Source organism: Bombina bombina, chromosome 3 (assembly GCF_027579735.1).
Source record: "Bombina bombina isolate aBomBom1 chromosome 3, aBomBom1.pri, whole genome shotgun sequence".
Taxonomy (NCBI): Eukaryota; Metazoa; Chordata; class Amphibia; order Anura; family Bombinatoridae; genus Bombina; species Bombina bombina.
The window spans coordinates 1,291,711,474-1,291,726,170 of NC_069501.1; the positions used below are offsets into that span (position 1 = coordinate 1,291,711,474).

The 14,697-nt window shown below is 42.2% G+C and overlaps 1 protein-coding gene across 1 annotated transcript in view; it reads right to left on the minus strand.

Annotated features, from left to right (window-relative positions):
* The window catches only part of TPP1 (tripeptidyl peptidase 1), a 328,779-nt gene that overhangs the window by 12,773 nt on the left and 301,309 nt on the right, over positions 1-14,697 (minus strand). Inside the window, exon 10 of the mRNA XM_053708854.1 lies at positions 6,835-6,969. Within this exon, the coding sequence (XP_053564829.1) occupies positions 6,835-6,969 (135 nt within the window). The remainder of the gene's footprint in view (positions 1-6,834; positions 6,970-14,697) is intronic.

A 14,697-nucleotide genomic window follows, 5' to 3' on the forward strand; every position in this document is an offset into this window, starting at 1 on the left:
TTAAATGGAAAGAGTCCACAGCTGCATTCATTACTTTTGGGAAAACAATACCCAAGCAATAGAGGACACGGAATGCCAAGACGAGAGGGTACAATAGGCGACCGAAACTGAGAGCACCAGGCCTGAACCTCAACCCAATAAAAAATCCCGCTTCGTTGAAGCCGAAAAAAATATGAAAGAAAAAGTCCCAGTGACACTGCCTCGCAGCTAGTCCAGAGCCAAATAAGAGACCGGGAACGGACTCGACTGAGCCAACATTCCTCCAAGAAACACCGTCGCCCAACAGACAGTCCCCCACCAATCACCCCTCAGATGAAGGGGAAACCAGCCGAAATCCCTGACAGGACAATGAAAAGGAGGACAGAGGAAACCAAAAAGGTTTCCTTAAACGAAAAAGAACACCTCCAAGTATGGGCCAAGCTCACAGAGACCTATATGAACCCAAACAGAGAAGGAGGCCACGCCAATACTAATTGAAACCCGGAATAATACCGGACACAGAGATAGAAAAGACATCTCCCCAACCTACTGCAAGCATGGATGCAACTGAAAAGTCCTCCCTGCACCCGCACATAGAATACCAAAGTATTCGACTGTGAAAGCGTGTAATAGACCCAGGCAAAACCCCAAGTTTAAGAACACAGAGTCCAGAAGAGGACGACACATAAAGGGAGCTTGCAAGGAAGAAAAAGAAGTGGTCAACAAGAAACAGACCATATAAAAACAGTCGTCTGACCTACTCTCAGGCCCCTAAAAAGGGGAACACAAGCTTCCATCAAGGCCTCCTGAGAAGGAGATTATACCCTCAGAACCTGAAGGAAGAGTAAACCTTCTCCTGTGAAGGAGAAAGGAGAAACCATCTCCTAGCAGACTGAGCTAACAGGCTAGACTCAACAAGCTCACACATCCAAGGGAGACTGCTACCCTTTGACTGCTCGAACAATCTGACCTGCAGACCCATACCCAGCTTGGCCAACCCAGCCACAGGGATCCAGTACAGGGGAAACCAAAGAATCCCGAAACTGCTACAGGAACAAGCTTAAAGATGGTACAGCCATCCCTCCATAGTACTAGTACAACCTGACTCTGACAACAGACAAGGCCACAGACCCAAGGATCTATCAAGACAAGGCCCCACAGTCTGACTTGGAGCTGGCAAGGCCCCAGGTTGAACCAATTCCACCCTACACTGACTGACCCAGAGAAGTCCTAAAAAAGGACTCCATCTCCATAGGAAGGAGAATATCCCCTATGAAAAGGGAAAAGACCGGAAGGGCAACAACTGTCCTCAAGGCCCGAAGCCACCGGCTAAGTGGGAAGAAAAATCCCCAATGCAAATGTCCTAGAAAAGGGACCACCTTACAAGTCGCTCGCCAAACAGAGGCACAGCCAACCCAGTCACCTGCAAAGTAGAGAATCCACTGGTACACTGGCTAACTGACCAGGGGAATGCAAACCTAAGGTGCACCAGAAATTGGAAATCCAACACCAGCAGCTGGGTATGAACCCACACCCTTGAGGCGCAAGCCACACTGGTAACCCCTAAAGGACAAGAGAGAGACCACTGTAAAGAGTAATAAATACTCTGAAAACCAGGCCATGGAACACACCGACCAGCCCTGAGATCCAGGAATCCAAAACAACCCAAAACTGGGTCAGGAAAAAGGAGTGAAGCCCCAGAAGGCAGAAGTCTCAGGGAGAAAAAAAACAGGTCCGGGCACCTATAGTTCAGGTAACCATACCCTGGAACTACACATCCCAACTGGCCAGAAGCCAGGCAAAGGGAATGGATGCCTATTCAGAGAACCCAAATAGCAAGAAAAACTCAAAAGCCCAGACCCAAGGAAGGAACCACCCCTAGCCAATGCTCCAAGGAGCAAGGCTAGAAGCCGAATGAAGGAACTTCACAAGCCTCAGGACAGCAGAAGGGATACCTCAAGGTCCACCAAACCCAACTAGCAGGGCTAGTCTCCCTATCACCTCCACCCAGGCAGAGGACACAGGGAAGAGAAAAGCACTAAATGTTCCCAGCTGCGGGGAACCCCAAGCTAAGCAAAGTCCCCACAGGGATCAAACATCATCCAGAAACGCAGACTCCTAAAAGGAGATCTAACTCACCCGAAGATAACAGAAGACCGAAAGGTCTCATAACTCGATCAGACAGCACACATCAAAGAGTAAGAGCTGCCTCTAGATACACTCTAAACAGCCTACGCACACACCTCCAAGGTGCCAAGAGCTGCAACTGATTGCAACTGCAAACCATCTGCATGCTAGACAGCTATCCATAAAAGCTGCCGGATGAAGCCCCAAATGGACAATCCAGAGCCCTCAAAACAGAAAGCCAAACCGCTCAAACTGCGGTAATGGGGTGCTTTTCTCCACCACATGGGGGAGGAAACTTTAGGTTCTGATGATATCAGATGTCAGATAGAGGGACACAGTGGAAACCTCCTTGACCGGTCCTCTATGACCAAAGGCATTCAGGACTGAACAAGAAAAAGCAACAAGAAAGAGGCGCCAATGGTGCAGGTCAATGGAGATTTTTGGTAGAACAAACGTATGTGAACACTAGGTACTCACAATATGAGAAGGCACTCAGTTGTGCCGGTGGACACAGGCTGGGTTTTAACAGCAATCCAGCTGGCTGAACTAGGAAGCAGCTCTCTATCAGCATCCAGTAGGAGGAAATCTAAAAAGTATAAGCAGGAATAGAGGCGCCAATGGTGCAGGTAAATGGTGGTACAGATAGCAATAATAGCCCAGTGTACACAGGGTACTCACATTTATGGAAGGCACTCACTTGTACCTATAGAGACGGGCTGGATTTTAGCAGCAATCCAGCTGGCTGATCCAGGGTGAGCTGGCTGGTTCGTGGGTGTTAGAGTACAGATACTCTAAAGTAGCATAGCAAGGCAGTACCATATATAACACTGAGAGTGGATTTATATAAAAAATGAATTTATTTAAAACATATAAAAAGGTTTACCACTCATAACAGTGTTAAAAAAGTAATTGGTACATCAGGAATACATGCGACGCGTTTCTCAGTTAAAAACTGTTTCCTCAGGCATGTTTCTAAACAAATATTTACTCCTTATATAGGGCTATGCTACTAAACAACACCCACCCCCCACCCCCAACAATTGGCATGACACAGACCAATCAGTATCCCTCATTCAAAATGTTTCCACCCCTGTGGTGATATGATCACATAAATACTTAGATGAGGATGTATTTACTTATAATATATATAGATGCCCTTACTGCTTCTTAAATTTTGTGTATATGTATGTAAATATTTCGCAGTGGCATAGTGTTTTTGCGGCTGAACAATCCTACCTGCCTCAAGCACCCACAGGTCCTCTCGAATGCTTAGTTAACACGTAATAAAGGATAACCGAGCACCCTGCGCTTCTACCGGACCAGCGAGCAGAACAGTGCCACGTGCCTGAACAGTCACAAGACAGAACGAACCCAACAGGACCAGCCTGCACTCAGGGACCTAACCGGCAAGCTGCATAAATCCTCCCTCAGAGGGGAAGAAAAGAACACAGGCATAGTTAACACAGGACTAACATATCCAAAACAACCCCTGAAGAAGTAATAAAGAATATCGATCCCAGAAGGTTCCCAAAGAAAACATAACAAAAATAAAGAGATCCCATCGGATACAAATAAAAGTCAAGGCAACCCGAAGGTTAAAGCCCAAAAAAAGACACAGGCCTACCCGTAGGACCAGCAAAACGGATCTCTATCTCACAAAACTGGGAAAGAACTCAAACAAAGACAAATTAGAAATTACCTCATCCCCACATGTCTAATGAGGCATACCATTCGAATTATCAAACTGAAAATCTGTTAGCAATAGGGTCACTCAATAACTGAAACAGATGTCTGACACACCGAAACAGAACCCCAGGATACTGCGGAGGCCTACCCCAAGGCGGAATACCTGGGACAATAGGGCACGAGCACATTCTCAAAGAAACATCTGGACTCTGCAGATGAACAATCGCCAACATTATCTGAAAGTGAAAACGTGCTGCAACCCCCGGGGTTAACACGCCACCCCACGTGGAGGAACCATAAACTGGGTTACACACATGTGTAGGAGGAAGAATCGGTAGGGAACTCACCCCCTGGAGGACAGGACCCCCAGAGGCGGATGGCTCAGCAGACCCCTGAATCCCCGAGCCCGAGGAACCGGGTGCTCTCATATGGCATATGGAACAAAACTGGTTGACAGGAGTCAACAAGGGCAAACTGGATTCGTCACCGGACACAGAATCAGAATCTGATATCACAATCGTCTCGGTATCAGAAACCTCCATAACTGAATCTGAAATGAGCACAGTCTCAGCATCATAATCCTCCATAACTGTAAAGAGGATATATAAATATGGACTATAAACAGTAAAAAACAAAAACGGCACCTGACACCTTATTGGCCAGACCCCTGCGGACTAGAATATCTGTCGCCACACGGTCGGGAATGCCGAAATGGGAAACAGAGTGTAAATACGCCTGGACACAGGGTGAACCGTACAGTCCAAAAAGCGCGCCCAGCCAAAAGGCTGCGTCACTTCCAACGGCCTCAAAGTTTCAACCACGAGCCCATAAACCTCACACATAAGCCGGTTGAATCACATAACAAACATGATTATAAACCTCCCTGTCCAATAACCCCCCTCAGGAGATATTAACCCTCAATTCCAAGATACTAACAAAAATTAAAAATTCTGACACGTCTCTGCCAACCTCCTGGGAAGAAAGGCAAAGAATGATTGGGGGATGAGGGGAGTGGGAGGAGTATTTAATCCTTTGGCTGGGCTGTCTTTGCCTCCTCCTGGTGGCCAGGTTCTTAATTCCCAAAAGTAATGAATGCAGCTGTGGACTCCATTTAAGAAGAAAAATATCTACTGCTGCTTACCCAGTAACTATATACTGGCACTTTATCTACTGCTGCTTATCCAATAGCTATATACTGGCACTTTATCTACTGCTGCTTACCTAGTTACTATATACTGGCACTTTAGCTACTGCTGTTTATGCAGTAACTATATACTGGCACTTTAGCTACTGCTGCTTACCCAGTGACTACATACTAGCACTTTATCTACTGCTGCTTACCCAATAACTATATACTGGCACTTTATCTACTGCTGCTTACCCAGTAACTATATACTGGCACTTTATTTACTGCTGCTTACCCAGTGATTATATACTGGCACTTTATTTACTGCTGCTTACCCAGTGATCATAAACTGGCACTTTATTTACTGCTGCTTGAACAGTAACTGTATACTGGCACTTTATTTACTGCTGCTTACCCAGTGACCATAAACTGGCACTTTATCTACTGCTGCTTACCCAGTAACTATATACTGGCACTTTATCTACTGCTGCTTGACCAGTAACTGTATACTGGTACTTTATTTACTGCTGCTTACCCAGTGATTATATACTGGCACTTTATTTACTGCTGCTTACCCAGTGACCATAAACTGGCACTTTATCTACTGCTGCTTACCCAGTAACTATATACTAGCACTTTATCTACTGCTGCTTACCCAGTAACTATATACTGGCACTTTAGATACTGCTGCTTACCTAGTTACTATATACTGGCACTTTAGCTACTGCTGTTTATGCAGTAACTATATACTGGCACTTTAGCTACTGCTGCTTACCCAGTGACTATATACTAGCACTTTATCTACTGCTGCTTACCCAGTAACTATATACTGGCACTTTATCTACTGCTGCTTACCCAGTGATTATATACTGGCACTTTTTTTTACTGCTGCTTACCCAGTGATTATATACTGGCACTTTATCTACTGCTGCTTACCCAGTAACTATATACTGGCACTTTATTTACTGCTGCTTACCCAGTGATTATATACTGGCACTTTATCTACTGCTGCTTACCCAGTAACTATATAACTATAACTCCTTTCTGTATACGTTATGTACTGCATAAGATGCATGCCCTCTTGCGCCTTTCTGTATACGTTATGTACTGCATAAGATGCATGCCCTCTTGCGCCTTTCTGTATACATCATGTACTGCATCAGATGCATGCCCTCTTGCGCCTTTCTGTATACATCATGTACTGCATCAGATGCATGCCCTCTTGCGCCTTTCTGTATACATCATGTACTGCATCAGATGCATGCCCTCTTGCACCTTTCTGTATTTATCATGTACTGCATCAGATGCATGCCCTCTTGCACCTTTCTGTATTTATCATGTATACTGGCACTTTATCTACTGCTGCTTACCCAGTAACTATATACTGGCACTTTATCTACTGCTGCTTACCCAGTCACTATATAACTATAACTCCTTTCTGTATACATTATGTACTGCATCAGATGCATGCCCTCTTGCACCTTTCTGTATACATTATGTACTGCATCAGATGCATGCCCTCTTGCTCCTTTCTGTATACATAATGTACTGCATAAGATGCATGCCCCCTTGCACCTTTCTGTATACATTATGTACTGCATCAGATGCATGCCCTCTTGCGCCTTTCTGTATACATTATGTACTGCATGCCCTCTTGCTCCTTTCTGTATACTTCATGCATGCCCCCTAAAACCTCTCAGTGTTCATCTCAGGCCCTAGTTTAGACTTTGTCTGTTCCACACAATACTGACAATAGACCACATAACTTCCTAAAGCCCTTGTCACTTTGTCCTATCCATATATCACTCTTTATATTTTAATAGTAAAACCACAGGGGATTTTCCTGCTGTCCCTGCCAGGGGAAGACACTAATAAAGAACTGTCTGAGACTTAGATTAGTTTATTAAAGTACTCACATCATAAAGTGCATTAGTTTGGTTCCCCTGCAGTCGGTATAGTGCTGGATTAAGGAAGCCCAATGGGGAGAGACCTCTCTTCAAACGATTGTCATTAATGAGGGACAGTATCCCACCAAACACGGGTGTGGAGGCCTAAAAGGTCAAAGATATAACAAAAATGACCATTGACCAACAGTGTAAAATGTACAGTGTGACTGATAGTGTCACATATACAGTGTAACATGTACAGTGTGACTGATAGTGTGACATATACAGTGTAACATGTACAGTGTGACTGATAGTGTGACATGTACAGTGTGACTGATAGTGTGACATATACAGTGTAAAAATGTACAGTGTGACATATACAGTGTAAAAATGTACAGTGTGACTGATAGTGTGACATATACAGTGTAAAAATGTACAGTGTGACTGATAGTGTGACATATACAGTGTAAAAATTTACAGTGTGACTGATAGTGTGACATATACAGTGTAAAAATGTACAGTGTGACTGATAGTGTGACATATACAGTGTAAAAATGTACAGTGTGACTGATAGTGTGACATATACAGTGTAAAAATGTACAGTGTGACTGATAGTGTGACATATACAGTGTAAAAATGTACAGTGTGACTGATAGTGTGACATATACAGTGTAACATGTACAGTGTGACTGATAGTGTGACATATACAGTGTAACATGTACAGTGTGACTGATAGTGTGACATATACAGTGTAACATGTACAGTGTGACTGATAGTGTTACATATACAGTGTAAAAAGGTACAGTGTGACTGATATTGTGACATATACAGTGTAACATGTACAGTGTGACTGATAGTGTGACATATACAGTGTAAAAATGTACAGTGTAACTGATAGTGTGACATATACAGTGTAAAAATGTACAGTGTGACATATACAGTGTAAAAAGGTACAGTGTGACTGATATTGTGACATATACAGTGTAACATGTACAGTGTGACTGATAGTGTGACATATACAGTGTAACATGTACAGTGTGACTGATATTGTGACATTTACAGTGTGACTGATAGTGTGACATATACAGTGTAACATGTACAGTGTGACATATACAGTGTAACATGTACAGTGTGATAGTGTGACATGTACAGTGTAACATGTACAGTGTGACTGATAGTGTGACTGATAGTGTGACTGATAGTGTGACATGTACAGTGTGACATGTACAGTGTGATAGTGTGACATGTACAGTGTAACATGTACAGTGTGACTGATAGTGTGACATGTACAGTGTGACTGATATTGTGACATATACAGTGTAACATGTACAGTGTGACTGATAGTGTGACATATACAGTGTAACATGTACAGTGTGACTGATAGTGTGACATATACAGTGTAACATGTACAGTGTGACTGATATTGTGACATTTACAGTGTAACATGTACAGTGTGACATATACAGTGTAAAAATGTACAGTGTGACTGATAGTGTGACATGTACAGTGTAACATGTACAGTGTGATAATGTGACATGTACAGTGTAACATGTACAGTGTGACTGATAGTGACATATACAGTGTAACATGTACAGTGTGACTGATAGTGTGACATATACAGTGTAAAAATGTACAGTGTGACTGATAGTGTGACATATACAGTGTAACATGTACAGTGTGACTGATAGTGTGACATGTACAGTGTGACTGATAGTGTGACATATACAGTGTAACATGTACAGTGTAACTGATAGTGTGACATATACAGTGTAACATGTACAGTGTGACTGATAGTGTGACATATACAGTGTAACATGTACAGTGTGACTGATAGTGTGACATGTACAGTGTGACTGATAGTGTGACATATACAGTGTAAAAATGTACAGTGTGACTGATAGTGTGACATATACAGTGTAACATGTACAGTGTGACTGATAGTGTGACATATACAGTGTAACATGTACAGTGTGACTGATAGTGTGACATATACAGTGTAACATGTACAGTGGTGACTGATAGTGTGACATATACAGGTGTAAAAATGTACAGTGTGACTGATAGTGTGACATATACAGTGTAACATGTACAGTGTGGCTGATAGTGTGACATATACAGTGTAACATGTACAGTGGACTGATAGTGTGACATAGTACAGTGTAAAATGTACATGTGACTGATAGTGGGGCCGTGAAAAAATGTACCAGTGTGACATATACAGTGTAAAAAGGTACAGTGTGACTGATATTGTGACATATACAGTGTAACATGTACAGTGTGACTGAGAGTGTGACATATACAGTGTAACATGTACAGTGTGACTGATATTGTGACATTTACAGTGTGACTGATAGTGTGACATATACAGTGTAACATGTACAGTGTGACATATACAGTGTAACATGTACAGTGTGATAGTGTGACATGTACAGTGTAACATGTACAGTGTGACTGATAGTGTGACTGATAGTGTGACTGATAGTGTGACATGTACAGTGTGACATGTACAGTGTGATAGTGTGACATGTACAGTGTGACATGTACAGTGTGACTGATATTGTGACATATACAGTGTAACATGTACAGTGTGACTGATAGTGTGACATATACAGTGTAACATGTACAGTGTGACTGATAGTGTGACATATACAGTGTAACATGTACAGTGTGACTGATATTGTGACATTTACAGTGTAACATGTACAGTGTGACATATACAGTGTAAAAATGTACAGTGTGACTGATAGTGTGACATGTACAGTGTAACATGTACAGTGTGATAATGTGACATGTACAGTGTAACATGTACAGTGTGACTGATAGTGTGACATATACAGTGTAACATGTACAGTGTGACTGATAGTGTGACATATACAGTGTAAAAATGTACAGTGTGACTGATAGTGTGACATATACAGTGTAACATGTACAGTGTGACTGATAGTGTGACATGTACAGTGTGACTGATAGTGTGACATATACAGTGTAACATGTACAGTGTAACTGATAGTGTGACATATACAGTGTAACATGTACAGTGTGACTGATAGTGTGACATATACAGTGTAACATGTACAGTGTGACTGATAGTGTGACATGTACAGTGTGACTGATAGTGTGACATATACAGTGTAAAAATGTACAGTGTGACTGATAGTGTGACATATACAGTGTAACATGTACAGTGTGACTGATAGTGTGACATATACAGTGTAAAAATGTACAGTGTGACTGATAGTGTGACATATACAGTGTACAAATGTACAGTGTGACTGATAGTGTGACATATACAGTGTAACATGTACAGTGTGACTGATAGTGTGACATATACAGTGTAACATGTACAGTGTGACTGATAGTGTGACATATACAGTGTACAAATGTACAGTGTGACTGATAGTGTGATATATACAGTGTAACATGTACAGTGTGACTGATAGTGTGACATATACAGTGTAACATGTACAGTGTGACTGATAGTGTGACATATACAGTGTAACATGTACAGTGTGACTGATAGTGTGACATGTACAGTGTGACTGATAGTGTGACATGTACATTGTGACTGATAGTGTTAGATATAAAGTATGCCAGATACTGAATACTGAGCACAGTGTGACATAAACAGTGTGACAGACTAAATACTGTGCACAGTGTGACATATACAGTGTAACAGAGACTAAATACTGAGCACAGTGTGACATATACAGTGTGACAGAGACTGAATAATGAGCACAGTGTGACATATACAGTGTGACAGAGACTGAATACTGAGCACAGTGTGACATATACAGTGTGACAGAGACTGAATACTTAGCACAGTGTGACATATACAGTGTGACAGAGACTAAATAGCACAGTTTTTACATATACAGTGTGACAGAGACTGAATACTGAGCACAGTGTGACATATACAGTGTGACAGAGACTGAATACTGAGCACAGTGGGACATATACAGTGTGACAGAGACTGAATACTGAGCACAGTGTGACATATACAGTGTGACAGAGACTGAATACTGAGCACAGTGTGACATATACAGTGTGACAGAGACTGAATACTGAGAACAGTGTGACATATACAGTGTGAAAGAGACTGAATACTGAGCACAGTGTGACATATACAGTGTGACAGAGACTGAATACTGAGCACAGTGTGACATATACAGTGTGACAGAGACTGAATACTGAGCACAGTGGGACATATACAGTGTGACAGAGACTGAATACTGAGCACAGTGTGACATATACAGTGTGACAGAGACTGAATACTGAGCACAGTGTGACATATACAGTGTGACAGAGACTGAATACTGAGCACAGTGTGACATATACAGTGTGAAAGAGACTGAATACTGAGCACAGTGTGACATATACAGTGTGACAGAGACTGAATACTGAGCACAGTGTGACATATACAGTGTGACAGAGACTGAATACTGAGCACAGTGTGACATATACAGTGTGACAGAGACTGAATACTTAGCACAGTGTGACATATACAGTGTGACAGAGACTGAATACTGAGCACAGTGTGACATATACAGTGTGAAAGAGACTGGATACTGAGCAAAGTGTGACATATACAGTGTGACAGAGACTGAATACTGAGCACAGTGTGACATATACAGTGTGACAGACTGAATACTTAGCACAGTGTGACATATACAGTGTAACAGAGACTGAATACTGAGCACAGTGTGACATATACAGTGTGACAGAAACTGAATACTGAACAAAGTGTGACATATACAGTGTGACAGAGACTGAATACTAAGCACAGTGTGACATATACAATGTGACAGAGACTGAAATATGCAAGTATTGACAGAGACTGAATACTGGACACAGTGTGACAGAGACTGGATACTGAGCACAGTGTGACATATACAGTGTGACAGAGACTGAATACTGAGCACAGTGTGACATATACAGTGTGACAGAGACTGAATACTGAGCACAGTGTGACATATACAATGTGACAGAGACTGAAATATGCAAGTATTGACAGAGACTGAATACTGGACACAGTGTGACAGAGACTGAATACTGAGCACAGTGTGACATATACAGTGTGACAGAGACTGAATACTGAGCACAGTGTGACATATACAGTGTGACAGAGACTGAATACTGAGCACAGTGTGACATATACAGTGTGACAGAGACTGAATACTGAGCACAGTGTGACATATACAGTGTGACAGAGACTGAATACTGAGCACAGTGTGACATATATATAGTGTGACAGAGACTGAATACTGAGCACAGTGTGACATATATATAGTGTGACAGAGACTGAATACTGAGCACAGTGTGACATATACAGTGTGACAGAAACTGAATACTGAGCACAGTGTGACATATACATTGTGACAGAGACTGAATACTGAGCACAGTGTGACATATACAGTGTGACAGAGACTGAATACTGAGCACAGTGTGACATATACAGTGTGACAGAGACTGGATACTGAGCACAGTGTGACATATACAGTGTGACAGAGACTGAATACTGAGCACAGTGGGACATATACAGTGTGACAGACTGAATACTTAGCACAGTGTGACATATACAGTGTGACAGAGACTGGATACTGAGCACAGTGTGACATATACAGTGTGACAGAGACTGAATACTGAGCACAGTGGGACATATACAGTGTGACAGACTGAATACTTAGCACAGTGTGACATATACAGTGTAACAGAGACTGAATTCTGAGCACAGTGGGACATATACAGTGTGACAGAGACTGAATACTAAGCACAGTGTGACATATACAGTGTGACAGACTGAATACTGAGCACAGTGTGACAGACTGAATACTGAGCACAGTGTGACATATACAGTGTAACAGAGACTGAATACTGAGCACAGTGCGACATATACAGTGTGATAGAGACTGAATACTGAGCAAAGTGTGACATATACAATGTGACAGAGACTGAATACTGAGCAAAGTGTGACATATACAGTGTGACAGAGACTGAATACTTAGCACAGTGTGACATATACAGTGTAACAGAGACTGAATTCTGAGCACAGTGTGACATATACAGTGTGACAGAGACTGAAATATGCAAGTATTGACAGAGACTGAATACTGGGCACAGTGTGACAGACTGAATACTGAGCACAGTGTGACATATACATTGTGACAGAGACTGAATACTGAGCACAGTGTGACATATACAGTGTGACAGAGACTGAATACTGAGCACAGTGTGACATATACAGTGTGACAGAGACTGGATACTGAGCACAGTGTGACATATACAGTGTGACATATACAGTGTGACAGAGACTGGATACTGAGCACAGTGTGACATATACAGTGTGACAGAGACTGGATACTGACAGATACTGAGCACAGTGTGAAATATATAGTATGACAGACTAAATACTGAGCACAGTGTGACATATACAGTGTGACAGAGACTGAATACTGAGCAGTGTGTGACAGAGACTGAATACTGAGCACAGTGTGACATATACAGTGTGACAGAGACTGAATACTGAGCACAGTGTGACATATACAGTGTAACAGAGACTGAATTCTGAGCACAGTGGGACATATACAGTGTGACAGAGACTGAATACTAAGCACAGTGTGACATATACAGTGTGACAGAGACTGAATACTGAGCACAGTGTGACATATACAGTGTGACAGAGACTGAATACTGAGCACAGTGTGACATATACAGTGTGACAGAGACTGAATACTGAGCACAGTGTGACATATATATAGTGTGACAGAGACTGAATACTGAGCACAGTGTGACATATACAGTGTGACAGAGACTGAATACTGAGCACAGTGTGACATATACAGTGTGACAGAAACTGAATACTGAGCACAGTGTGACATATACATTGTGACAGAGACTGAATACTGAGCACAGTGTGACATATACAGTGTGACAGAGACTGAATACTGAGCACAGTGTGACATATACAGTGTGACAGAGACTGGATACTGAGCACAGTGTGACATATACAGTGTGACAGAGACTGAATACTGAGCACAGTGGGACATATACAGTGTGACAGACTGAATACTTAGCACAGTGTGACATATACAGTGTGACAGAGACTGGATACTGAGCACAGTGTGACATATACAGTGTGACAGAGACTGAATACTGAGCACAGTGGGACATATACAGTGTGACAGACTGAATACTTAGCACAGTGTGACATATACAGTGTAACAGAGACTGAATTCTGAGCACAGTGGGACATATACAGTGTGACAGAGACTGAATACTAAGCACAGTGTGACATATACAGTGTGACAGACTGAATACTGAGCACAGTGTGACAGACTGAATACTGAGCACAGTGTGACATATACAGTGTAACAGAGACTGAATACTGAGCACAGTGCGACATATACAGTGTGATAGAGACTGAATACTGAGCAAAGTGTGACATATACAATGTGACAGAGACTGAATACTGAGCAAAGTGTGACATATACAGTGTGACAGAGACTGAATACTTAGCACAGTGTGACATATACAGTGTAACAGAGACTGAATTCTGAGCACAGTGTGACATATACAGTGTGACAGAGACTGAAATATGCAAGTATTGACAGAGACTGAATACTGGGCACAGTGTGACAGACTGAATACTGAGCACAGTGTGACATATACATTGTGACAGAGACTGAATACTGAGCACAGTGTGACATATACAGTGTGACAGAGACTGAATACTGAGCACAGTGTGACATATACAGTGTGACAGAGACTGGATACTGAGCACAGTGTGACATATACAGTGTGACAGAGACTGGATACTGACAGATACTGAGCACAGTGTGAAATATATAGTATGACAGACTAAATACTGAGCACAGTGTGACATATACAGTGTGACAG